General features: G+C 42.3%; 2 protein-coding genes across 5 annotated transcripts in view; one reads left to right on the forward strand and one right to left on the reverse strand.

Moving 5' to 3' along the window:
• The window catches only part of setd5 (SET domain containing 5), a 30,288-nt gene extending 5,382 nt beyond the window's left edge, over positions 1–24,906 (forward strand). Inside the window, exons 2-25 of one of the 4 annotated variants that reach the window (XM_085405500.1) lie at positions 7,281–7,544; positions 8,992–9,094; positions 9,492–9,748; positions 9,974–10,035; positions 10,121–10,308; positions 10,945–10,983; positions 11,094–11,384; positions 12,675–12,823; positions 12,927–13,044; positions 13,160–13,269; positions 13,367–13,619; positions 13,858–13,938; positions 14,025–14,186; positions 14,271–14,645; positions 15,081–15,341; positions 15,490–15,607; positions 15,793–16,022; positions 16,387–16,443; positions 16,553–17,032; positions 17,408–17,500; positions 19,673–19,959; positions 20,095–20,216; positions 20,721–20,809; positions 21,488–24,906. In XM_085405500.1, the coding sequence (XP_085261626.1) occupies positions 7,474–7,544; positions 8,992–9,094; positions 9,492–9,748; positions 9,974–10,035; positions 10,121–10,308; positions 10,945–10,983; positions 11,094–11,384; positions 12,675–12,823; positions 12,927–13,044; positions 13,160–13,269; positions 13,367–13,619; positions 13,858–13,938; positions 14,025–14,186; positions 14,271–14,645; positions 15,081–15,341; positions 15,490–15,607; positions 15,793–16,022; positions 16,387–16,443; positions 16,553–17,032; positions 17,408–17,500; positions 19,673–19,959; positions 20,095–20,216; positions 20,721–20,809; positions 21,488–22,048 (4,557 nt within the window). In that variant the 5' untranslated portion in view covers positions 7,281–7,473 and the 3' untranslated portion in view covers positions 22,049–24,906. The remainder of the gene's footprint in view (positions 1–7,280; positions 7,545–8,991; positions 9,095–9,491; positions 9,749–9,973; positions 10,036–10,120; positions 10,309–10,944; positions 10,984–11,093; positions 11,385–12,674; positions 12,824–12,926; positions 13,045–13,159; positions 13,270–13,366; positions 13,620–13,857; positions 13,939–14,024; positions 14,187–14,270; positions 14,646–15,080; positions 15,342–15,489; positions 15,608–15,792; positions 16,023–16,386; positions 16,444–16,552; positions 17,033–17,407; positions 17,501–19,672; positions 19,960–20,094; positions 20,217–20,720; positions 20,810–21,487) is intronic. The other 3 variants (XM_085405501.1, XM_085405502.1, XM_085405503.1) reach the window with 3 other exon arrangements.
• Positions 1–27,893, reverse strand: part of LOC146669067 (uncharacterized) — a 576,742-nt gene that overhangs the window by 226,539 nt on the left and 322,310 nt on the right. The window lies entirely within an intron of this gene.

The raw sequence follows: 27,893 nt of genomic DNA on the forward strand, positions 1-27,893 counted from the left end.
TGGCAGAAAGACACTGTCTGAATTTTGCTTAGTCCTTTGTTTTTTCCTCTTCAGGGTTACTGAGCCTGAAATGGACAGTAGCTGGCTTGTTTGGCTTGAAACAGATGATTGATTTTATGTCATGCTTAGCCCTGCTGTCGACTGCTCTCTCCCTCACCCTTCTTACAGCACCCACTTGGCCTTTGTTCTCTATTGTGTGTCTCTCATCTCCAGTCTGGTCCTGGTCCATTCAGGCAGCTGGACATTGTTGTGTTAATGGCAGGCCACACTGCACTCCCAGGAAGCTTGACCGCTCAGCATGACAACAGCCACATCATGGCTAAAGTTGAAGCATTATCTAGTGACAGATAAACTCAGCTGCAAGTCACTATAGCATATAATATTCTTAACTGTGTGTGGACCTGATGCTTGCATCACTTATTCATACTTCGTCCCTTTACCCACATGTTTTGAGGTTATGCAGAGTAGGCTTTGTTGTTTATATTTGTGTACAGTTGCCTGAACAGTTGGCTGATGCCTCAGTCAGATCACAGCTTGTTCCAGGAGCATTCTCAGCTGGCTGGCTGTGTGGAAACCATATCTGTTTCAGGCAGCTCTTGCACTTTGTAATTGTGGTTGAAGCCCACGATTATGCTGCTGCAGTGCAGTGAGGGATAGTCTGTAGTCCCAAGTATCTGAATGTTTCATCTTGTTTATTCAAATGTTCTATTTTGCCTGGTTCAAAGATTTCAGGGAAGAGAATGACACAGTTTGGAATAAGCTACTGATTGAGCTGTGTGGGTGATTTTTGCCTTCTTTTTATGAGAATAATAATAGTAATATTTTGTTGCTTGAGAGAAACAAACTGTTATGTCACCATGGCAGTGGAAGCCATTGTTAGTCATATTAAAATGTACAAATGAACTACGTGGATAAAAATACCTTCCATAAAGGCCATCTTTTCATATCCTCCCTTAAGAGGCTCATTATCCTGTAGATGTTCTGTGTTTAGAGAAATCTGCGAAGCAGCATTATAATGCATGTCAAAATGCTCGGTACAAATCTATGTTAAAGTCCCTCACATCCTGTTTAGTGTGTGTGTGTGTGTGTGTGTGTGTGTGTGTGTGTGTGTGTGTGTGTGTGTTTATCATTTTGTTTTATTGTGAATTTGTTTGGGTAAGTGTGAAATAAGATCTGGACTGAGCCATGCTCTCCCTGACCGCATATCCCGTTTGTCTTTAAGCCAGGCCCTATTGATTTGCCTGCTCTTCATCTTCTATTTCCTTTTGCTGTTGCTTAGAGTGCAGTTCAACCTGCACATTTCTGGGGAATGGCAGATATATTCATATCCTGCCTAGTACAGCCAGCATGTGTGCGGGGGCAGAGTGAGGGGGTTGGTGTAATCTCACTGGACTGTACGTGTTGTGGAGGCTTGGTCGGGCACAGGTGGACACTGTGCATGGACATGATGTTAAACTCCAGTTTTGTTTTTGGGGAATTTTTTGCTTTTGTTGTTGTTGTTGTTTTTGTTTATGTTTGTGCCTGTGAAGACCACTTATTGGTTTCATCAAAGCTATAGGTGGCAAGACATGGTGTTTGGCCTGCTTCGCCAGTTAATTTAATGTCTTAGTCAAAATTGTAATGGCACATAAAATAGAAAAAAAAAATGCACGCACAGGTTAATCTTTGTGAAATTGAAATCTGAGAATAGCCACTGGCTTTGTATTTCTTTCATTTTCAGAAAGAAAAACAAAGCCAGTGGTTGTTTTTCAGTGTTCTACCTGTAGTGTAGTGTACCTGTAGTGCCATGTTCTTTGTCTCTTGGAGGTCATTTAGCTCTTAGTGTAGCTTCAAAAACAGTATTTTAAATTTGCAACACTGAAGTCAACATTTTACTGTAAACAAAATGGCCACAGTACATGCTCTAGAGTTTGTTCAGTTGACTTAATTGCATTTATTCCAGTGCTGTGCCTTTCTCACATGGTAATATCAGCATTACCTTAATGCAGAAGTGATATTGCAGTCCTATTCTAAGGCTTGGAGGTGAAGGATTTTATAACTCGTTCTTAAATGCTACTCAAATGTTGTATAGTTCTAGTCAACCACATTACTGGATCATTTTTAGAAGGAAGGTTGGTACTCTAGCCTTCTCGAATGTTGTGGAGATGTACAGCTCATTGTCCTGGTTGGTGGTGTTGAACTGGTCACTGCCATTGTACATTGAAAAAACGAGAATAAAAATTTATCTGAGTAGCATTTCTGGCATAGATTACCAAGGGCAGTTTGTGAAGTTGGCTAGTTGCACCATCTAAAACAAAGCCGTATTCCTCAAGGACACATTATCTGTATTGGGATTGAAAATGTTGGTGTAATGCTTACCAGCAGCAGGTATGATGCTAAACTTTTGAACATTCACCATAGTTTTTTGTTACTCGTTCGATGTGGTAAACCAAATCTGGACTTCCTGTCGTTTTGTAGTTTTTATTGACTTAATCTGTACATTTCTTTAGAACAATGTTTTGTTTTTGTTCGTTTATTTGCCAAATTAATATGGTCCACCATGTAAGGTCGTTATAATTTGGTTACATAAAGACTTGGTTAATAGTGCTGCAGTAGAGGAAATGATCTGGACTAAGATTAAATTTGCCATTCTGTTGTTATTTGTGAAGCACCATGTTAGATTGTGTGTGCATATATGGCCTAAATGTTATGCATCTATCTGCCACCAGATGGCGTCTTGTTGTTGAGAAATGCCAAACATCTGTTACTCTAGGCCTGATCTTATTATTAACACTATTACCGTAGCTTACCTCCACCCGTGTGTGAATGTGAGAGTGAATGAATAGTGGCATTGTAAAGCGCTTTGGGTGCCTTGAAACTAGCCTTGAAAAGCGCTATATAAATCCAATTTTTTATTATTATTATTATTATTATTATTATTATTATTATTATTATTAGAATGAGATCACGGATACCGGTAGCATAAATGAGCTTTATCCGAAAGGTGGATGAGCTCTGGCCTGGCAATAGGATGACAAGTTTAGTCATTCTGGAGGGGTTCAGAGTAGAGCCGGTACTCCTCAACATCGAAAAGAAGATGGCTGTTGCCTCCAGGGTAAGCTGTTCCAGCCTGGCATGTCCTACCAGGTCGAGGCTCTGGCGTTGATCTGGGACGTGCTGGGAATATTACAGTATTTTAGGACCATAAGGCGCACCGGATTATAAGGCGCACTGTCGATGAGCAGGCCTGTTTTCATACATAAGGCGCACTGAATTATAAGGCGCATTAAGCGAAACAAAATCGGATCAAACTTTACTCAGCTTACTCTTTTTGCTTAACTTCCGTACCATTGATTCATTAATATTGAAATCTCTCGCAGCTGCTCCAATCCCTTGTTGTTGCAGTATATTAATGAATAACCTCGTAATGTGGATGGATTATCTCTGTTGTTCTCCTGAAGTTTGGTCCATTTACAGCATCAGGAGCCCTCACGTTAACTTTTATTAAGTAAAAAAAAAAAAAGTCAGCGTTCATCCCTCCAGCTTCACTGTGTTTATGTTATGCTAACATAGCTGTGTCGCTAGCGATCACATAGCACAGCATTATATACCAGCTAGCCCAACTTCAGTAACCCTACAAACGTCACTGCTGTTTAGTTTTCTGTCTTCATTTATGTTGGAAGTGATAGCAGAGCTGTACGTTTAATTTTTTCAGAAATCTCTCAGTCAGAACATGCTATATCATGTTTTTAGGTGGAAACTAGCGAGCTAACTTCCTGCTGACTTCTGTTTTCATGGATGCCTGGATGTTAAACTTAATTGTTACACCTGGTAAAGCAGCAACACTGATAATTTTATTAAAGGTGAAAATTTTTAGTTTTTAACTCTCAGTGATGCTGCAGTGTTCGTTTGACTTTGGGGCCTGAAGCGGACGGAGGACCTGGATTACTCCGCCAGGCGCCTGACTACGGTAGCCGTAATGCTCCGATAATCCATCAAGCGGTGCAGCTTCATAACTTACTAAAGTCATACTAAAACATTTTTGACAGATTTTTGAGCGCCGTGTACCTCATAAAATCGGTTCGAGGTCAGTAAGCACAACCAGAAATCATACATAAGCTGCACTGGATTATAAGGTGTACTGTCAATTTTGGAGAAATTTAAAGTTAAGTGCGACTTACATTGTGGAAAATATGGTATGTCTATGAGCTGGCCTGGGAAAGGCTTGGCATTTCCCTGGTTAAGCTGGTGGAGGTAGCTGACGAGAGGGAGATCTGGGATTCCTTGCTGGTGCTCCCGTGACCCACTTCAGATAAGAAAATAGCTGGATGATGTTGTTTTGTTATTTTAGAGTTTATCTTTTAGTGCAGTGCGTGAGCAGCGTACATCATTCATAGTGTGGCGCATTGTGTTATGCACTATTCAGACGCAGTTCATTCATTTTTCTGATGTTAATTTGTCATATTTTAATAATATATATGCATGCTCGTCACTATATGAAATGTGCTCACTATTTAAACCAGGTATTTGTACAATATACAAAGACTCGTCTGGCATTATGAGAGAGATTTAAGTGACGTTTGTGTCTCCTTATGAGCTGTTCATTTTGTGTGCATGTTCCTCCCCTTTGGACTTGTCTCCGAAATGGCCTCTGTTCTACTGAAGTGAAAAGACTTTGAGCCTTTTGGTAATTTGAGCCCAGTATTCATGGCTGGAGGAATGAACAAGGGAGAGAGGGTGGTGTTAGGGAGGAGAAGCGAGGTAAAGAAAGGCTTTCCTTCTTCGTATGGAATTTACCTCCCTAGCACCCCGTCTGGTTCTTTTGGAAGGATCCCAAGTAGTGAGACTTTGAGTTGGGTAGGCCCAAGGTGTCTATTTCTGAGGCAGTGATCTTCCACAGGGATCGCCAGCAGCTTAAAGAGCCCCTGAATGAGGTGCTCTACTACATGCCATCTTCTAAATATCTAAATCTGAGGCAAACTTCAGTTAGTCGTTGTCTGTCTGTGCTTGTTGTTTGTTTTCATGTATCCAGTAAGTCATGCTTAAAGAGCAGTTCCTGAAAGAGCGAAATATTTTTGTGTGTATGTGTCTTGTGTCCTTATCTGATAGATGCATGGGAGCTGTTTTCTTCTTGTCACCTTCCCATGTGCATAGGCACATGTGCATTTTCAGCTCTATGGTGCTGACATTCTTTTTGACAGTGAGCTGACCTTGACATTATTGGAAGCTCCCAATCTTTCTGTAGTTGTCTTGGGGCTGGGGCACAAGGGCAGCACTCGCTGTAGCCAAGGGACCACTCTAGAAATGTCATGCATCCTGTTGTTCTTAATTAACATGGATGCCTGCTATTAAAGCAGCCTGTTTGAGTGTCGGGCTTACTCTTGTTGCAATGGATCTTATCACTATGGGGTTTTATAAGCTAATGTATCTATGTGCTTGTTTGACCAGGGGATGACCTTGGTGAGAGCCAAATCCTCTCATTGTCGTGTGAACAGCGCACAGGAAGACGTGTTCCTCTTTCTGCAGATCTTGCCTTTAGCTCCGCTTCTGTCAGGGTCGTTGAGCGAGCGCAAGCAGGAGAACAAGATACAGTGTGGGTCAGTGTTTCAGCTAAGTGTGGTCACATGACAAGAGGGATGGGCCTCATCTTGAATGACTCACCTCTACAGCTGTCTGAGCAAAAAAGCGCCTCCTATTGGTTTCTCCATTACTGCATCCTGATGGGAGTGTAAGCAGAGCTGTAAATCCCCTGGTTGTTTTTTCTGCTCTTTGAATAGTCTCACCTCCCTCCTCCATGTTAAACACCTCCGTATGGATAAGAGATGGGCCCATCACACAATGTCCTTATCAAGTTATCATTGTAGACGCAGGCAGATAAATGCTCTCTTCGACTACATGAAGCCTTTATTGTCAAGATGACTCAGCAAATTTGGTTCTTCGTTATTTGTGCAACAGTGGGTTTCCTGTTTAATGTTTAGGTTATGTGGTCGTGACAACCTGACAACACTGTCAGTTTTCAGTCAAGGCAGTAACCTGTTGTAAACTCTGGTAGTTGTTTATATATTAATGTTTATATATGGTAAAGTGCCCTTATAAACAAGCCCTGTCTTTTTCATTAGGGAATGTACATTCAGTTAGTGGTCATCTTTTTGTGTCTAATCAGAAATATGAACTTCACCATAAATGTTGACCTTTGGAAAGCTGTTGGAAAAAAAAATGTTGGAGGCAACTCAGTAACTTATTCATTGTTTAATCAAACAGCTGTGACAAGGAAAGTTGTTTGAGTAGGTATAGAGTCAGCGTTTCACTAAACATAAGTCTGTAGCCTTTTTTCAATGCTGACACTCTGATTCCATAACAGGAAAACCACACTAAATATGAAAATGATTAACAGCTGCATTCAATTTAGCTGTGTGTCCAGGTTCCTGGCATTGCACACACTTTCCCTTTGGTTTACTGCAGTGATTTGCAACCAAGGGTACAAGTACCTTCGTGGGTGGGAGTCAGGGTTGCTTTCGTGGGAAGTAACTGACGGTCCACTCCCCAATGAAACACTTAAATAAACAAAAGTAAGAACAGGAAGTATAAATTAACTGCTAGGTGTCATGAAAAACCTGTAGAAATACACAAACAAATACAAAAATACCTTACTTGGTACTGGTAACAAGTGAAACCTTTTTGTTAAAGGCCTACACGAGAAGTTGCAACTAGCTAACAATAAGGATAAATGAGCAGAAATGTTAGCTAAACATAACAGAAAAAATACTATGTTTAGCAAACAGTTATGTTTTGTAAGACATTTGAAAATTATTAGCTGTAAATACAGTTAGCAGTTAATTATGCTCTAAACATAAAGAGTAAACCATTTGACTTTTCATTTTTAAAGGATTTGACTAAATGTAAATGATAAATACTGCAGTTGAAATGTCAGGCAATAGGTATGGATGAATAGTTGTTGGATGACAGTTTGCAAAAAAGTGAAATGGATATGAAATGTGAGTAAATTGTTCTTGAGTCCAAGATTTTCAGGAAATGGGGCAAAAAGGTTGGCATTTGATGCCTTACTGGAACCGTTTTATATCTGTGCCATTCCTGATATTACATTTAAATCACAATAATACTTCCTGTTTTATAATATTAGACACACAAAGCTGTCTATAGAAGATAACATGTCTATGATTGAATATGCAGTTCATTCCAAGATGCATTGCTTATTTTGAGCCATTCGTTGATTGTCTGTATTCAGGCAATGGATCTGTATGTAACTGATGGCATGTCTGTCTTGTACCCATTCTTCTCAGGTCCCCCATGACCGTGAGCCGTGGGCTACGGCTCGGCGGTACCCCACCTCTGGAGTGGTCTGTTGCTGTAATTGGGACCCTGTGATTCCTCGCTTCACCTCTCCTCCTTCCCCTATCCCATCCTGTCCCCCCCCTTCCCCTCCCCTTCCTCCCCCCTCTTCCCCCCCTCCCACGCGTCGCTGTGCTGGACGTCATGAGCATAGTAATCGCTCTGGGAGTCACCACACCTGAAACGTCTTATTCAGATATGGCTGCTGGATCAGAGTACGTAGTCAGTTTCAGCAAGGTGTGACTTGCAAGAAATGTTCTGTAAGAGCTGGGTTTTGTTGTTAAGATCATCAGCTCTACTGATTAAAATGTCTCCCAACCTCCTTATACTCATATGCGGATGTAACATGGCTTAAATAGAACAAGAGTGCCAGGAAAACAAACTTCCTGTTTAACCTGATTATCTACATGTATTGCTACTGTACTGCACAACAAGGAGTCAGATAAGTTTTCAACCATATCCAGAGATGTCTGGAAAATGTGCGTTTATGTGGAACTATATAATGCTCTAGCTGCTCATTATTTGTTAAACATAAGCGTTAATGTGGTTGAACAGGGAATTTAAGATTGCAAAGATCTGACCAAGGGCAAAAGAGTAAAGTAGCTTGAGTGCTCAGGGCAAAAGAAATGCTGAAAGCAATGGCAGTAGTCATCATAAAGCAGAACATTTTCTTTCTGTTTGAAGGGCATTTCCTGTGTTTGGAAAATGTGATTATTTGTTTCTAACAAAGTATGAATATGATGCTAACACTGCTGCACCCCCAGTGCCCTCTAAGATGAATTCAAGAAGCGCTTACACAATGCATAATCAAATGTGTTATTTTGAAATAATTTCTAAGGGGACTGCTTTGTACTTTGAACATAAAACTGTAACATGATGTTACATGAAGTCTGTATTTTGATAGACATTGAAAAAAATACCAGATGTGACATTTTGACATGAATTTTCAAGGTTGTTTTAAGTTGACTTGAGACAACCACTGTCTGTTACACAGACAAAAAGAACAGCCAATATCCAAGAGTTGAATTATTCTCCCTGTGTCACAGGTTCTTATCTTCCACCTCTTATTAAGCAGCTAGATGTATGTTGTTCTTCTCCATGCCCGAACTATTGAATAGCATCTGAAAAAATGTATACAGACAGATCAAGTGAGCACAGTTGCCACTTCTTTGAAGGTAAATCTGCCTACGTGACTGAGGTTATTTGGAATGCAGTTGGACCCTTTCCCATCCAACCCTGTTCATGGCCCCCTTCAGTTTCCTGCAAAGCTCAGGCAGGGGAGTTTAAAAAAAAAAAAAAAAAAAGACATACTACACACACAGTGGTTATTTATTATTATTATTTTTTTTAACCTTGATGTTAGCTTCAGTATTGGAGTACGAGGCAAGAGTAGGAAAGGTTGTTCCTGGTCTGGTTAGACCTTAACTAAAGGGCGAGGGAGTTGCATAACATAATGGCGGCCCACATTCCATTTCCTAAATTGCTGCTCTTCCAGGCAGGGCAGCGAGTGAAGGATCTTGGTGCCATCTAGTGACTGATCTTTATTAAAACAGATGCTTGTGTAACATTGGTAAAAAAGGCAAAGTGGGGAAATGTCTACAGCATTATCTATGTGTCGCTTACAATGTTTTAAATATATATATATATTGTTATTTTTTCCAGCCCTGAGTCAGTTGAAGCAAGCCCTGCAGTGAATGAGAAAAACTACAACAACCACAGCTGTGGGAGCGCACAGAGTCATGGGTATCGGGGGCTACCATATGCTGTGAGTTCATACGGCTCTTCCCTAATCATCAGCTCTAATCATAGCATGTCTTATTGAAGTATTACTTTTCATAATGGGAGTACTTGTGTACAATTGTGAATGTTTTAGTGGCTTAAAATGACCCAGTTTAATCTATCTGATCTTTCCTTTTTCCTAATCTTTTCAAGTGTCTTCTGTTATGATTTCACAATAAGAGTAAAACTAAGAACTGGTGATGTTTGTAGTTTAGATGTATAAATATGAGTCCTGCTATTAGTCTTTGGTAACCACACACTACTTCTGGTATTAACAACTGAACTGTTTCACATACTTGGTTTTTTTTTTTTTTTTTTGCCCTCATTTTCATTCGTCTCCATTTTCCGTTTCCCTTTTTTGCCTGAACACCCGTTGTTTGAAGATGCAACAGTCTTCCGTTGTGTGTTGTCAGGATCACAACTATGGCGCGCCCCCTCCCCCAACCCCACCCGCCTCCCCGCTCTCTCAAACCATCATTCCCCGTATGGATCTCAACGGCGTGGTACGCAGCTCTCACTATCACGATACTGCTGAGGACAACTCGGCCGACAGCGACAGCTCCTCAGAGGAGGATGGGGCCTCCTGGTGTCACTGCAACCTGACGCCGGACGGCCTGCTCATCAAATGCGACAACTGCAGGTGAGACGTGTAAAAGCCCTTCTTGTCTGAATGCTGGAACATAGGTTCCAACTGCTGTAACTGGTACAAGTGTGTAGCACTTAACCTGTTTAATGGAAATAAGAGAAAATTATTTTTTATTAAAATTCAGGCTGTGACAATAATACAACATGCGGTAAAAGCCTTTATGACATCGCCCCCTTTAATTTTTTTTGTCTGATTTGTTTTGTTGCCTTTGTATCACAGGGGACTGGACAGAAGGAAAGGAGTAAAAGGCCAACACAGGAAAAAAACAGAAAATGTCTCAGGTATCACAGTTCACTTCATAAACTACAGTTTTCATCTCAGAGAAGGCGGTTTATCAACACCTGTTTATTTGCTCTTTTTTTGTAGCTGGAGAGAGTAGCGCAACCGAGAGTGGTGATGAAGAGGTGTCACCCTCCACCATCTCCTATACTGCCACCCAGCACACACCAACCAGCATCAAACTCACTGTCAACAGAGTCAAAAGGAGCAAATCCAAAAAGAGGAAGAAGAGCACAGAGAAGGCCCGTGGAACACAGAAGGCCAAGAAGATTAAAGTGAGTAAAGCAGAGTATGAGAAAATACAGTTTCCCACACACAGGTGCCTGTTATTATTTCTACATGGCTTCATCTTGTCATTGCACGCCCTGCATCTTACAATATTAAGTACCTTGAGGTGACTGTGGTTTGGTGCTATATAAATAAGATTTAATTGAATCAGTTAAAGTATATTAAAATTTCTTCATTCTTCGTTTACAATTTTAGTTAATTTGATGCTAACTAGCTAGCGCACAGCTCTTCCCACAGGCTCATTACATTACTTTTGTGGTTCCCGATGCCAGTCGGCTGCTCTCCGGGAGATCCTCCTGTCCTATAAACTTCAACTGATTGTTGGTTGTTCTTGAAATTGGGAGTATATTAACTGAATGCAATGCTAGCAGGTGGGGCAGATTCAGCTATTCTTATTGTATTTTAATGTTTCATCTAAGAAAATCATCTTTTATGCACACAATACATGCATGGACACACAAACCCTCTCTGCCTCATAAGATTACATTGTGTAAGATCCACAATGGAGTTTGTTTTGTTTTTTTCTCTTGTGCTGCTTTTCTTGTACTGATATATTGACCCCAGCTCAGTTTTTATGATAAAATCTCCATTTCTTTAAATTGGTTTATTTTTCTTTCTTTTAGGCTTTCAGAGAGGGTTCTAGGAAGTCTATGAGGATGAAGGTAACATTAGACAGTTCTAGACAACAGAGCCCATTAAGGAAAAAAAAAATCCTCTCTGTGCATCTCACATAGACTCTTAGACAGTTCTCTTGATCATGACTTTTGTACAGAACTCTACCACAGAGGCTAGTGTGTTGGATGAGAACACAGAAGAGGGATGGGAGAGCAGGATCCGCCAGTGGACAGACCAGTATGAGGAGGCTCTTGCCAACCAGTACAGCGCAGATGTGCAGACACTGCTCCAGCTTCACCGATCAGCCAGTACCACCATCTCAAAGAGCGAAAGTGGTGCCACGACACCTGCTTCAACCACACAGATACATGCCTCAATGGATTCTATGGACACCATCAACCGCACTGAGCTGACCTGTAACAATACGGTTTTGGGCTCACAGATGCAGGTCAGTCCTACAAATAAAACTTTGTATGGATAGATTTTAAAAAAATGTTGAAGAACATCCCAGTCGGTATGATAAGTGACTTAGTTGTGCCATTATGTCTCCATTACTGGTTTTAATGGAATCTGCTGGCTAGGGATGAGAATTAATAAGAATTGAGCGATTCTGATTCCATTATCAATATCACTTATGGATTCGATTCATGCAAATTAATTACATGCTGTGTGGTCAAATGTTTGTGCATGTTGGATGTTTTTCCCATCTTTGTTGTGATCAGTGTTGGGGCTGTTACTCAAAAAGTAAAGTTAAAAAGTTATTTCACAGAATACTTTCTTAAAAGTAATGCAGTACGTTTCTTAATTACACCCAGGAGAAAGACATTCGATATACTACTCACGTTAGTTTCATCTTACTCTGTAAAATGACCTCAAAGACACTGTCTCATAATTACAATTAACAATATAAACCTGAGGCTACAGCCCCACACACCAACACAAATCCCTATCCTAATGAGGACACAGGATCTTTCTCTTAGTAGTTAGGTATGGACACAAAGCAAAGATGAAAACCACAACAAAGAGACTTTAAAGCATTTGCCACGGTCATTCTAGTGTAGCAGTCTCCACTTAACCAATGTGCTCTCATCCTTTTTATGTCATGAAAGTAATATCCACATCCACGCTGTAGACTGCACCACTATTTTCCTCCTGTGACACACAAACTGAAATCAGCTGATCGTAGCAAGAGTGCAAGAACCCATAACCAAACTAACGATTCCAAGGAATTGGACGACTGGGAACTGGTTCTCTACAAAAACCAGTTCTCGATTCCCATCCCTACTGCTGGCTGCTTGCTAAGATCCAATCGCAATTCTGTTTTCAAAGAACCCAGTGATATTAATTTTATCCTCTGTTATCTTTTCTGATTGACAGTTAAAAATTATCCTTTGTTATACTGACCCTCTGTGCAGTCTTTCACTTCATCCGCTATCTAATAGCCCATTTTAGTTCTTCCCCCCTTCCAGGAAACTTTATTCTGATTGGCTGTTTCTTGCAAGGAAAAGGATTGAACAGGAGCCACTCTCTGAGATTAAGGCCAACCCCTCTCTGTTTCAGGCAATTTTTCTGCTCCTTCGCTCTTCCGGATTTCAGACACTGAGTGCAGTCTGTGTCCAAGAGTCCAAGATTTTGGTTTATAGTTTTTACTTTATACCCTATTTACTTATGAAAGAAGATAAGGAAAAAGTATAATATTTTTAATGTTTGCCTGTCTCTTTAAAAAATAACTTTATAGCTCCAGCTTGGCCGAGTAACACGGGTGCAGAAACACAGGAAGATACTCCGAGCAGCAAAGAACCTGGAGCCGGACACACTCATTATTGAATACCGGGGAAAGGTCATGCTCAAACAACAATTTGAAGTCAATGGGCACTTCTTCAAAAAGTAATTGTTAATGAGCTACTAAACTACAAAATATGTAATCGGAATTTTGTCTAAATACATTGTTTCACCTGTGAACAGCTTTTCACTCTATTTTTCTTTCTAGACCATACCCGTTCGTGCTGTTCTACTCAAAATTTAATGATGTAGAGATGTGCGTTGATGCCAGGACTTTTGGAAATGACGCCCGCTTCATCAGGAGGTCTTGTACACCCAATGCCGAGGTCAGCTGTTAAGCATTTTGAAAAATAAATCTAAATGCTTGCTAGTTAGCAATGTTTGACGTTTTCATTTAATTCTTGCAGCTAAAACAACCCATAAGCTTGCTTTCTACCACAGGTCCGGCATATGATCGCTGAGGGCATGATCCATCTGTGCATCTATGCTGTCAGGCAAATCACAAAAGACTCTGAGGTCACCATTGGATTTGACTACGAGTTCAATAGCTGGTCAGTTGCTGTCCTCTCTGACGTTCTCCTTTCTTTTAATCAGCAGTTTCTGTTTTCTTATTGGGTTTTTTTGTTTGTTTTTTTAACAAAATAACAGTAATTACAAAGTGGACTGTGCCTGCCATAAAAGCAACCAAAACTGCCCAGTGCAGAAGCACAACCTGAGCCCTAGGGATAACTTGGTGAGTCCCCCTTCCCTGCCGCCTCCTTCCCCTTTGATTGGTGCTGAGACACGAAGGAGAAAAGCACGAAGGAAAGAGCTGGAGGGCAGTCTAGCTGCTGATGGAAACCAGATGCTGGAGCAGCAGCAACAGGACACCAGCGATCTACAGGGGACCAGTGACACAGAGGTGTGTGTGTGCGCGTGGTTAGATTTGATTTTCCAAATAATTGTGTTCAGCGTTGAGGTTAGGCAGCAATAAGAGTTCTACATTAGCTTTAGATTAAAAATCGCCACATCAATAAACACTGCTTTAATACATTTTTGTAAAGTGCAGGCTTGCGGTTTTTTAGAAGTCGTTACATGATTCAATTTGTTGCTTGTCAGGTAAGGTCATTACCTCATGTGATGCTTGTCTGTGCAATTAGGAGAGACTGACAGATGAAGTTAAGGTGGAAGAGGGGGACGAAGGAGAAGTTGATGAAAATGGGGTCATCTCCAATAAAAAAGTAAGTCACATTGCATTTCATGATTTAAGTTGTCCACTCTCGGTAATTCACATAACACTGACTTACATGTCTGCCTGTCCACATAGTCTCTTAACATCCTCGAAAGGAGGAGGAGAAGAATAGGAGGAGCTGAAGTCAAGGAGGAGGGTTTAGAAACTGAGGATGGGGCAGGAAACCCTACAGGGAACTCCTCCATCCCCCAGCACGCTGGAGTTGGGATCAGCACGCGACGCACCACCTATGTTGTGGTCAGTCACGAAGAAAAATTTTAGATTTCTAATTTCTTTTGTGTTCTATATTGAACCAGTTTAATCATTGCATTTATGTTGCAGGAAGCACCATCTATTGAAGAAAAACCCTCCCTCCCCATCCTGCCTGCCCCTGTTGCTCCCCCTAAACCCATAAAACCATCCAAGCCTCGTCCTAAGAGTCGAATATCTCGCTACCGGTCAAGCTCATCCCAGCGTGCCCGACGGCAACGCCAAGCCCTCGCCCAACAAGCTGCAGCAGCTGCAGCAGCAGCAAGGGCAACAACACCAACATCAGCAGATCAGGGTGCTGCTGTGGACGAGGAGGGAAGTCAGGGTGCATACGGTGCTGAACACAGCCACGGGGAGAACAGCCTGGGTGGTCCTCTTGTAGATGGAGATGGCCAAGGCCTTAACTGCATGAACAGAGGCAATCTGCGGTACCCTAAGACCAAGAAGGTAAGACTTTCTACATATACTAAAAGTAATACAGTGGAACCCCGTCATACGAAATTAATTCGTTCCCGAGGGTCTTTCGTAAGTCGAAAATTTTCATAAGTCGAAGCCTTTTGAGTAAACGATAGGCTAATTGCTAACTGCAACAACAATACGTCGTTCAAGTGGAACAGCGAAGCGCAAGTACGAAAGCCAAAGGGGTTGTCACGTGATTCGGAAGGCTTGTGGGCATTGTAGGCATTCTGGGCTCAGCCAATCAGAGCCAGCGGATTTCGTTACGCGGGCATTTTGCTGTAACACGGGCAGAACTATTGCTGTTAAGTGCCTTCGTAACTTGAATTTTTCGTTAAATGGGGTATTCATACATCAGGGTTCCACTGTACAAAGTCCTTTACCTTCTATGAACTATGCAAATGTAACTTTCCATTTTCTTCTCAGTACCTGGTGACAGAATGGCTAAATGACAAAATTCCTGGAGGAGAGAGAATCCACCAGGAGGTGCCTGTTGAGCGCACACTGCGGATAACCACTGACCCCACAGTTCTAGCCACCACGCTGAACATGCTTCCAGGTCTCTCTCAGTCATCACTCATCTGCACCACACCCAGACACTACATCCGCTTCGGTTCCCCGTTCAACCCTGAGAGACGCCGGCCTCGTCCGCTCCAAATGGATGGCACTTACGGCTGCTACAAAAAGGTAAACTTGGAAAAAGGTGTTTTTGGGATGGATGGGTGTGTATCCCACACACAGATTGGATGTTTCACATTTGGTGGCAAAACAAGTGTGTGTTCTTGTCTGTTTTCTCTTTTTTTTTCATAAACCCTTTGTGGTCATCTTTATGCAGAGATGGATCAAACAGGTGGAGGATGAGAGCTGCTCGGCCAGTGTGGAGGATGGCACAGAGTCCACCTCCTCCCAGCAAAGTACCAGTAGCAGATCCACACCGAACCCCCTATCCAGTGGTAATTGCTTCCACACCTCCATCTGGCTAAGAAAGCACCAAAGCTAGCAGATCAGTGAAGCATGATTCAGAACTCGGCACTAAATGAAAAGTTTGTTTGTAACTGCAAATATGTTTGACTGTTGTAACTGTGGTCCTAGGCTACTTAACGTTCTTGTTGTTTTTGTCATGTTTTTTAAATCACAGAACTCACTGCACCTTTTAAAAAGCGTCGCTCCAAGTATATTACAGAAATAACACCAGCACCCTCGGACCACCTGCTTCGCCCGCTATCACCCATCACCCCTCCACTTCCAGAGGACTCCCTCCACCCACTGCTCCAGACTCCCTGTGGCTCCCTGCTGCCCAACGGTCTGGCCTATTCACCTATGCCCTCACTGCCTGCCAGCCGCTGCAACACACCGTTGCAGTTTGAAGTAAGGGCATAAATATCCACACAGTTTTCTGATGCCTGAGCTTATTTACTATCAAAGTCCAGTGAAATCCAACAGGCCACAAAGGAGAGTTTAGTGATGTACAAATTTCCTTTTCTGTCAGTCCGAGGGAGCTGCACTCTGCTCAGCTGACTCATCTGTGTCAGGACCTGTTGCAACAACCTCACATTACCTCACTTAGTAGTTCAATCTTGTTGCACAGCAGCAAACTCTAGAAGGGCTGTGTGTAAGAGTTTGATGGCCACCACCCCTAAACATCTCAATCTCTTGGTTTTGAACAGATTGCAAGACTTCAGTAAAAGACACACGCTTGGTTTGACACTAATAGACTTTGTTTTGTCTCTAGAACATATCATCCCCTGAGGCGTCTCCTGTCCATCGTCCCGAGTCCATATCCCCTGAGGTACATTTCTTCTCACATATCATGGCACTGATAAAGAAAATGGCTTTACGGTTGACATAACAATGAAGTTTATTTATTTGTTCTTCCCGTTTCCTGTCCTGTCCTTCAGCCATGTCTTCAGACAGACTTTGATGCCTCTCGGCCGCAGTTCCCAGACCTGTCACTCCCCTCCAACATGGAGAGCCCTGTTGCCATGACCTCGGATGATTTTTCCCAATCTGGAGCAGGCCAAGATTCGCAGGGCCCATCTTCTGTAGGGACCAGTTCCCTAAACCCACTGTCATGCCCTTCTTCAGACATAAACCCCCAAAACAGGGAGCAGGCCTTCAGGACAGAGTTCAACCTCATATATACCTGCTCTCCCCTCAACGCAAACCTGGGCAACCCGACAGCCACCGACCGACGCCTCTCCCAGTCAGAAGGGGGATTCTCACCTGCAGATTCCTTCCACGGTTCGATAAGCGGCCAGGGCCTGTTTGGAGAAGTGGGCCCCGGGTCCATGTCACCGTTTGGAGAGCCCCATTTTGGAGGAGGCTACCCTGACAATGGCACACCGCCTCACACCAGCAATCCACCACAAAAAAAGAAGGCAAGTTCCCCATATCTTAATGATACACGGAAAAGATGTTTGAGGTAACTTTGCAGGTAAATCTTAGGGGTTTCTTCTCAGACACAAATAACTTGTGTGAAACACAAACTGAAAAGCCAGAACTCATGATGTGCTTTTCCCCGTGCTCTGTTTGCCCATTAACTTTGTCTTAAATCTGTTTGGTCCCCTGTGTCCGGTATTCAAAACCAAACATCACAGGCATTTAGAAGCTGACCTCTTATGTGTATCTGAAATGATTTCCAGTCTGTAGATTTTACCCTTCCTCCTTTTTCCTTTACTTTCCTCCTCTTGCTCCTCCTCGTTGCTCCTTGACACTCTTTGCCAAGTCTCTCTTCCACTTTTCTTCCAAGGCAGAGGGCCAACCAGCATACCATTAGTCTGCTGACAGGGAAGCCAGATTACCAGGCAATAGCTGTAAGAAGTGAATACAAGCCAGTACAAAATATGGTGAATATTCTCCCTACAACTACATCTTTAGAAGTGTGCATGTAAATATTGTTTCTTTGCATCTGCATACAACACCCACGCCATGCTCCAGCAGCTCTGCCCTCTCCCCTTCTCCAAAACCTACATTGAATTATGATTCTGTAGTTTCCAGAAAGAGTTATTTTGCCATTTCAGTCAAGCTCATTGAAGTGTGTAAGGTTCATCCATTGCCTTCAACACAAGAGACAAATTCCACAAATTGTTATGATGGTGTCGGGTGTGCTCATGCTCCATCTCATCTATGGCTCTTTCCAAACTGGGACTTGTGGTTTATCCACATCCACTGTAAGAGGGGCTAAATTTGTCAAAGTGGTTCACAGCAACCCTCCCCCCCAAAAATGAAAACGGACAGTATCACGTGGCACCAGAAGAGGGGCGTAGCATGGATCAAGGGTCTGACACATGCATAGATTAACATTCATTAATCTTATTGATAATTGTTCTGAAGCTGCTTGGAAAAACTTAGTTCAGTAAAGCAGCAATTGCTCCTCAGACTGCCAGTAACATGTACTTCCTTACTGCCTTAACGAAAAATCTGTGCCTTAGTTGTGTTGTAATCTCAAACCCCTCTGAAATCCTACGCTGTAATTTGATGTGCACCTCCCTGGATATATAACTGTTGTGGTGACACAACCCTCAGCTATTGTGATCGGCCTGTTTAATACCATCAATTCCTCCTGTGCATTTCCGAGTACTTTTCAGCTGCAGTGTTTGAATTCATCTGTTAGAAAATAACAATCACGACCAGAGAGAAAGTCCCAGCATTTTATTGGTTTCTACCAGCTGGCACTGCAGCAAAACAAAACACTAGAAAACGAGCACAAGGTAATTAATCCATACGGATAAAGGGTGTTAGCCACTTATGTAGGTTAAGTCATATGCTATAGAACAGGAGTAAGCAACTCCAGGCCTCGCGTGCCGGTGTCCTGCCTGTTTTAGATATCACCCCGGGTCAACGCACCTGAATTGAATGATTATGTCAATACCAGGCCTCTGGAGAACTCCCAGACATGTTAAGGAGGTCATTTAGCCATTTAAATCAGCTGTGGACACAGCAGCAAGGACAAATCTAAAACCTGCTCTAGAAAGACTGACCACAGCCTAAATCTGGCTTCAGTCAGCCACATTGACTTGTTTACTCTTCAACCTAAGTTTCGTTTAAGGTTGTTATATCTCTGCGTTCTTGTCAAAATCAACAGAAGCATAAAAAAAAAAATCTTATAATTAACTGCGCTTGGCATTTAAACATTTCATGCTCTTTTAATAGGTGACCATTTGTAGACCTTATTGTGGTGGGGGGGGGAAGGTAAACTGATAGCTTTTGGTGCTCTGTGGTAACTTCATCCTGACATCTGGTCCCTCTGACAGTACAGCCTTGTAGCTTACCTCACATGTGATGTTAAACTGGTTGAAAGATTCAGGCAAGAGCCATCCATGTCAGTTATATATCTATATATACTATGTGTATATATATGTGTATATATATATATATATATATATATATATATATATATATATATATATATATATATATATATATATATATATATATATATATATATATATATAATATATAGATGTGTATGTGTGCGTGTGTGGTCATGCCACTCCCCTGCCTCTTTCATAACCCTCTGTTCTTTTGTGTCATGATGACATTAAGCTGGGATGAGCACTCTCATTCTCATTGTAAACGGTGCAGGTGTGTGTATGTGTCGTGCGTGTGTGTGTGTGCTCGAACCTTCTGTGGATATGTTTTCGTAGTTATTGTTTCAGCGTGATTGCATCATGGTGTGGTGCATTTAAAGTTGCTTGCTCCTCTGTCAAAGCTTATGTACTAACACTGCATTGACAACGCAACAGTATGTTGTGTTTGAGTCTCTCGTGACTACAAGTCTGGTCATGGAAGAACAACAGATGTCGTTGCTCCCTGCTGGTGAAGGTGTTTCTCTAAAAATTCTTTAATAGTAATTACAGTTTTCAGGTGAGTCCTCTAGCGTGGTGCATGCGGTCTGCCTGTCACTCAGTGCAGTTTTGGTGAATGGTGTGATTGAGCGAGCAGCCTGGCATAAGTGAGTCCATCAGTTCCTCAGCAGCAGGGTTTGAACAGACTCCCTCTTCCCTCTGCTGCTATAGGTGTCTTTGCTGGAATACCGCAAGAGGAAGCAGGGCAGTGGTCGTGACTCGGAGCCAGCCAGCAGCAGCTCCTCTCTGGGTGGCACTTCCACACAGCCTGGCTCCCACTACAACAAGGAGTCCCATCATCCTCATAACCATCAGCAGATGCCGCTTCCAGCATCTCCACAAAGCACCTTCTCATCCTCAGCACACTCCACCTCAGTCCCACACGTAGAGGAAGTCAGTCCTCCGGAGCACCAGGGCTTGTCAGTGCAGTCCAGACGCCAGGACAGCAACAACCAGTGGTGAGAAGTCCTTTTAAAGATGACTCACTAAATTGGCCTTTCAGTACATGTTCGGCTATGTTAATTGCAATAATTCAGAGCCTAGCAGATAAATAAATAAATGAATGGAGATCTCACAGTTGTCTGTTTTCCAAGGATGGTCCCCACTACTGTTGAGCGTCTGAGGGAAGGCCAGGGGGTTCTAGAGCGAGTGCTGAGAAGCTTCAAGGTGGACCGGAGTTACAAGAGGAGTGAAGGCTCCATAGAGAAGGAATCTGGTATGAATGCATTCGACACGTCACAACAACAAGAATATATTGTTAGACTTTATAGACAGCCTAGTATAAAGCAGTATGTTAGGGATGGCTATTTTAAGGAAAATTAGTATTCGCTGTTCGCTGGGTACCATTTGACTGTTTTTTTTTGTTTTTTTTTTAAAGGACACCCAAAGAATATAGTAATCGTCATCTTTGGCGTCTTTATTTCTTTGTACAGTAGGAGATGATCCCATAGCACCTCTAACAGCTAAAACCTGGTGCTAGCATGTTTTTTTATTTTATAGTACTTGGTAAATGACTTTTGGCTTTGGCAGTCCCTTACATCCTGCTGTGTGCCATTCTAAAGCAAAGACAAATCTATAGTTTAATACAACAAATGGTCACAAGCAATTTGATTCATTTATATTTTGATAACTGTTGAAATATCTGTGTATGCTCTTTAATTTTCCTTAAAACGTTGCTCTTTTCTTAGTGGTGAAATTGGTTGTCCTGTTTTGTTTTCAGATGTAGATCGATATGAGATGCAGGCAGTGTCCATGGCTTCTTCCACGAAGAGTCCACACAGATACAGCCCCTCTGTTTACTCTCACCAGGTAGCTGGTCCACATCACTTTGAACTTGCTGTCCCTGTTTTGCGTTAGTTGCTTGTAAATTAAGTTCAGTATTCAACAATGACTTCTTGGGTGATTGGCAGAATTTTTTTCAAATTCTGTTCTCCAACCGTTATGAAGGAGACGATCAAAAACAATTAGTCTGCTGAATTCATTTGTCCTATTAAATTCAGCGCTTCCATTTTCTTTAGAGGTGCAGTCATCCCTCTATAGAAGTATGTTTTTCAACAAGATACGATAATAGAGATAAGATGGCCTTTATTAGTCCCACACGTAGGGAATTTGTGTCACTGCAGAAAGTGGGCAGTGTGAAGTTACAGCAGCAAAGTTTAAGAAAAACAGTGGAACAGGATAAGAGATCGTTGTAGAAGTAATAGTCAGCAAGGTTTCGATATTTGACCATGTGTAGCATCACTTCAGGCGTGTCGGCCTTGAAAGATGAATATGGTACCTGAGACGAGACATACTTGAGGAAAAAATTGCTAAAACTTACTTCATTTTAAGAGTGGCTCCCCTCTTAAAATAAAAAGGGGGGTTGTGTTTTTGTTTTTCCCTCCCCCCTCTTCTCTGAAAAACAAATTAAACATCTAGAGCTGGAAATGAGCTGAACAGAAATGTATCAGTGTCACACAGTGTGTGTATGTATGTATTTGTGTGCAGGCCACAGAAAGCCACAGACAGACTGACAGCCCGATGTTCCTCCAGCAGACCTCCAGCTCTCCATTCCGGTGTTCCTACAGCCCGTCATCAGGCCAGAATGTCTACCAGCGCCTCTCCTCTTCCCACCAAGGACACGCCCAGGACCACCCCCCAGCCTCATACTCAAGTCCCACCCCCACTTCCTCAACAGACTCCAGGCCAGCGACAGGCTCGCTTCACCAGCAGAGTGGTAGCAGTAGCGCGGATGGAGGCTACAGCAGCAGCCACTTAAAAGCCAGCCTTTTGAACAGCAGCAGCCTGGTGGGGGCTCCTGCCCCAGGATCCCGGGTCCATGGGCAGACTAAAACAGACTCTGGTGCGCAGGCCTCCAAAGGGAGTCAGCATCAGGCACCTCGCAGCCTGAAGTCAGGCAGCCCAGGTCAGGCAGTGCTGCAGGCTAGCCCCAGAGTGCTGTCGGCCTCTGGACCGACACACTACCCCCAGCGAGGGACGAACCTCAGTCAGTTCCAGCACTCTTCCCTGCAGGGATCCGGAGTAAGGACACAGTCAGGAAGCTTTTAGGACCTTGTGTGTGTGTGTGCGCGCGCGCGCGCGTGTGTGTGTGTGTGTGTGTGTGTGTGTGTGTGTGAGAGAGAGAGCTGTGCATCTCCTCAACCCCTGAGGCTGCAGTACAACAGGGATCAGGAGTTTGGGGAGGGCAAATGTACAGACCTAAGAAGAACAAGGACTTGTTTGAGAATTTGTCCCATATTATTTTCTGTCTTTTCTTTTCTTTCTTTTCAGAAGAATAAAAAATAATTAGCACATCCTGCACAAAGATGAATCATTGACTTTGGACATTATTAGCGAATCAGAGGGAAAAGTGATTTGGCTGACACGTTCAGAGAAAAACAAAAACAAAGAAATCATATGTAAGTTGAAATTGTTGTTCCTCGAGAGGCTCGATAATGTCAGAAATGAAAACCTTCCACACAAATGTCTGTACAAAGTTCTACCACACCTGTGGTCACTGTGGTATCCAGGTTGGAGAAATGCATATGTAACTAAAAGCAAGAGTTACAGTTTAAATATCTTGTTTGTTTTGGTCGAGGTTACTTGATTCGGCGAGTGGCCGAGTCTGCGCTGCAGTAATTGTTTAATTTGGTAAGGGGGGAAGACGACCTGTTAATCATCCGTTATATAGATGCATTAGAGAGACGGGGAGTTTGAGCTCTCCCTAAAAACTAGGATCATTCCATATAATTACCAGCTTCCGTTTTCTCAAACATGAAACCAGCCCATTTCCCCCCAGCGACCCAGCCTGCCTTGGTGTTATCTTCTGTTCTCTCACCTCACTGGACTGTTTTGGTTTCACTTTAGGACTGCTCTGATATTATACTTGAGAAATACAGCTCTTTTGATTCATGGTGCTGCATGTTTTGTTTTGTTTTGTTTGTATTTGTTACGATAAGTTTATAATCCAGTTATGTTCCACCCCACAAGGCTGCATTCATCGTTTTTGTTCTCCAAATCTATACACTCATGCAGGAAAAAGAAGGTTATTAGTGGGGCTATATTTCTAAGCCAAGCTGTTGGGTTTTCATACTGCAGAGTTTGTTTTTTTCCTCTTGTCTGACCAATCGTTGCATTCCGTGTGACGCTGAGGGGAATCGGGGGCGAGGATCTCCGAGGGAGCATTTGGATTGTTTCTAAAACCTAGGTGAAGAAAAAGCTGCTATCCTCTCCTGTTGGAGCTGCTTCCCTTTCCACAGAATGCTGTATTTTGTTTGAATTTTTTCCTTTTTAATTACCAACACATACTGACTTGTGAAGAAAGCGACGGTCCCCCGTCGGCCGCAGCAGGACCTAAGACTAATGTCAAGGCGACAAGGGTGGCCGCCTGCTCCCTCACGTTTTTCATTTAGGACCGGATGTGGGGGGGAAATGGCCACGTTTGCGTGGACGACTTCAAGGACCGAGGGGACCAGTTGTGCAACTGGACACCACCACACACCACTACAGCTCACCACCCTCTCCCCTCACTAACACACAGGAGGGTACTCATTTTACATGAATGTTTGACACATATGGAAAAAAATAAAAGTTGTGACCCAAAATTAACCAGCACCTTAAACTGAAAGAGATACGACCTAAAAAACACAATAGGACATTATGTATGATTATGTGTACTTGTATAGAAAGAAATGTGATATAGACTTGTATGGAGAAAATATCGTACACTGAATTTACCGCATGATCTTTGTTTGTAGGGTCTGAGTGACCACCTTTTGTCAGATGGATGGAAGCAAATCATTGGGTCTGTTCTGGGGTTCCTCCAAAATCCAGGCGCTGCGTTTTTTCTGTTGTTTTTGTAAAGATCCTTCTGTTGGTTTGCTTTTATTTTTACACAGATCATAGTAGTAACTATTTCAATTGTTCTCCTCCAGAAGATTTAAAAAGCAAGAGATGTAATGCATTTTGATAATAAAACAATCATGATGGTAATGTATTTTGAAAACTACCATTGTGATGGCATCTGAGGGAGACTTCTTGTGTGATTTGCACCTGTCGAGCTGTCTGAATGGGATTTACATCGTTGGGACTTGTACGATAGTTAAAAATGGTCAATTTTCCACAGTATTATTGAAAACATTGCAGTCTTGTTTCAGCTAGCAAAATGTCTTCATTCATCTCCATTAACAGGGTTGCTTCTCTTTCAGTTAATAGTTATCAAATGTCAGTGCAACATAATCACTTTGCTTAACCTGCTAGGATTTCTCTGGCTAGAAGAGTGTTAAATTTACATATGAAAGTTTCCGAATTTATACGAAAAGGCGCTATTAGACAAATATAAATACAGAAGGGTTGATACAGCCTTTCAAAGAAAAACTCTGGTTCTGTTACTTGCGCTTTATTTTTAAAGGTGGTGATGCATTGAACCAGGTGAAGGTTAGAGCATACTCATGGAAATGAGTGTCAGTGGCTGATGGTGGTTTGGTTCATGCAATTTATACAGGAGGAATGCACTGGCCTGTGGAGTTGGATGAGATCATTTTCTGTATATGCTCAACTGTTAAGAACTATTATGCAGCTTAAAGGTTTAAATGTACTTTTACTGAGTTTTCTTAACTGCATCAGTGTTTCTCAGTGCCGTCTCTCTCCACTAGAGAGCAGCATTGAGCTGCAGACTAATGTAAAACAAACGACCCAAGTGAAAGTCATTTTCTCCATTGTCACTCTGATCTCTGATACTCTAGCTGTGTTTGATCATATGTTCAGTCTCAAAAGTTACAATATGCACTTATACATAGCAACGTCACGGTGACAGAAAGCGATAGTTTCTATGGATGTGTTAATTAGAACCATCACTGGATGTCGCAATTTCCTCTCTTGATTTTCAACAGCTTGCCCATGGAGCTGTTAAATACAGTTATTTAGGGTCTTTGCCTTACAATATAAAGCGTGTGAGGCACCTCTTGTTCTGATTCATCACTACATTAATAAAAATGAAATGAATTAAATATTATGACAAAACAAACCCTGAACTTTTCTGACCTTTGGAGCTGTTGATGACGCTTTCCAAACAAGTTTTGAAATTTAACAATGAGGTTATATTTTTGCAAAAGCACATTTCTCAGTTACAGCATCTGCTAAGTTGATTTGATTTCAGTGTTTTACACAGATATATAGTTTAGTACGCTGTATTCAGTTTTATCTGCGCTCATAATCACTATGCATATCTTTCTGTAATAGGTGAATAACACACTAAGAACATCATGCTCTCAGTTGTAGAACTAAATGAGTTACAGCAAATAACCCATCAGTGACCTGGAGAGTTGCACTGACGGTCTCTACAGAACATCTTTTCTTTTCTGTTCAGTATAGAAAAATGTGTATTCCTTTACTGCAATCAGTTTCACCCAGCAACAGCAAACATCCTCCTGTAACCACTTGCAAACCAGTCGTGGAAAAAGGATTTTTCCCTCATGACCAATAGTTATCACGTGGCCACCAGCTGATCAATAGTCTCCTGCAAATTGATGGATGGATGTTATTGTTGCCAAAAACAGGTTTACTGCACCTTTTGTCCCACTCACATTATACTGACACTGCCAGTGGACTTCAAGGATCAGAGGCAGCAGGGAGAATGTAACGTGGTATGTAAATGCAAGAGATCAAGGGTTTCTTTTCTTGGATCTGCATGGCAGCTGCACTGGTGTCGCTTTAAGTGAGAACTTTATGAACCTCATAAATCGGTTAGGGGGCTTGGAGATTTTGAGGTAAATCTCTGGAGAAGATCCTGGACTGCTCTGTGAAAGGCATGTCTGTAGCAGAACTGGCAGACTGTAATGGAAAGTCTGCACATTTATTCTAATGACAAATATAAGCGTTATATCAATGCTTGTTTGTGGGATGCTGCTATAGTTTTCTGGGTTGTGCCACTTTCGAAGCAGGAAGATCAGTTACACAGAGAAAGGTCGCTGACTGATGTTTTCAGTTTTGTCAAGCCAGCAAATGCAAAAAAAGAACTTTGTTAATTACCAAGACCACACTGAGGGGAAAACATACTGCAAAGGCAGTGGGTTGTCACACATGGTCATTTCACACCACATCATGCATTGAAACACTGAAGTACATAACTAAGTATCAAAGTAGTTAGGACTGTCCAGCACTCTACCTGACCCTCCCCGAGGCAAACCTGAAGGACCACAGCTGCTCTCTGAGGTGACTGCTCCAGCCTCAGCAGATGGAAGGCTGAGAGAAGGCACAGCAAGGAACTATGTTACTATTCAGCCAGTAGTCTGGACCCACTGCACCACAACCAAGAAAGCAGCGATCACCCACGACTTACTGTGTAGCCTGCTACCCCTGGTCATTTTTTAGCTGCACAGTCAGGGTTAGAAATAACAGGAAACATGGCTAACCAACACAGGGGTAGAAAGTTGTGCCAGGACATGATGATAAGCTGAGAAATACACCAGTTAAGTTCGACGCATTTGTTTATGAAGTTTCATATAAATTTAATGAAATAAAAAAATATAAGCAACTGTCTGAGTACAGTCAGGTTTATCGTGTCTCTCTAAGCTTGATATTACAGCTTTTGGTAGGGGGAAGATTCATAAAAAATGTATAGAGTTTATCTGCGGTGTTAGAATTATATTGGCAGTTGTCATTTGTACAAATACTGTCACATGCGTATTCTATTCAATTCAATTCAACTTTGTTTGTACAGCGCCAAATCACAACAAGGTGCTTTATATTGTAAGGTAGACCTCACAATAACACATACATAGAGAAACCCAACAATCATATGACCCCTTATGAGCAAGGACTTTGGCGACAGTGGGAAGGAAAAACTCCCGTTTAACAGGAAGAAACCTCCAGCAGAAACAGGCTCAGAGAGGGGCGGGGCCATCTGCTGCAACTGGTTGGGGAGAGAGGAGGAACATTTAACCCTTCCAAGATGACGTTACACCTTTTCTGACAGCTGGAATGATCATCTGTTTACAACATCACAGCAGTCATAAGGAATTCCTTCCCTGTAGCTGCCATGCTATGAAATATCCAAGGTGGCTCAGGTGCACAGGAATTTGGCCTTTCAAAACAGAAATCTTCAGTCTTACAGTTGCACTGTACCACAAACTCCACCCTGCTGCCACACAGGCAGTTTCACCCTCAGTGGGGAAGTTCATGAGTTTTGATAACAAACCTGGCACCGAATGCACTGCTGTCACATTTGGGGCCAAAAGTCCGTTTAGCTTAGATTAAATTCTTCTTTGTTGAGGATTCTTAACTCTTTGCTTTGTTCCTTGATAATTCACGGTCACGATTCCCAAGCATGTCTTTCATCCAGTCTTCCTTCTCTCTCCCCAACAGGTCGTGGCAGATGGCCCCGCCCCTCCCTGAGCCTGGTTTTGCTGGAGGTGTCTTCCTGTTAAAAGGGAGCCAAAGTGCTTGCTCATAGGGGGTCATATGATTGTTCAGTTTTTCTCTGTATGTATTATTGTAGGTCTACCTTACAATATAAAGCACCTTGGGGTCATTGTTGATGTGATTTGGTGCTGTATAAATAAAACTGAACTGAATTGAAAATTGAACAATTCAACATAGCAACTAGCTGGCTAATGTTGTTGCTAGCAAGATATGATCTGAAGCCAGAATTTGTTTTGCTCTCATTTTGTGTTGGAGTCCGTGTTGTGTCAATTTCCAGACTGGTACTGGTCACCATGGGCACTGACAGTTGAAGAGAGGCATCCGCAGTCTCTTAGAGGGGACCCAGAGTGTCACCAAAAGTCTCCCTTTTTCTAGAGCATGACAGTCAGATACATCCAGACAGTGCCAGTAAAGGGCATTTAATTAATCATGTTTGAGAAGATTCAGGAATCCAGGCTTCACTAGTATCTTATCTAAGATCAGCTGGGAAAAC

This window comes from Rhamphochromis longiceps, linkage group LG5 (genome assembly GCF_057381845.1).
Source record: "Rhamphochromis longiceps isolate RC_006_pf linkage group LG5, R_longiceps_female_GT1.1, whole genome shotgun sequence".
NCBI lineage: Eukaryota > Metazoa > Chordata > Actinopteri > Cichliformes > Cichlidae > Rhamphochromis > Rhamphochromis longiceps.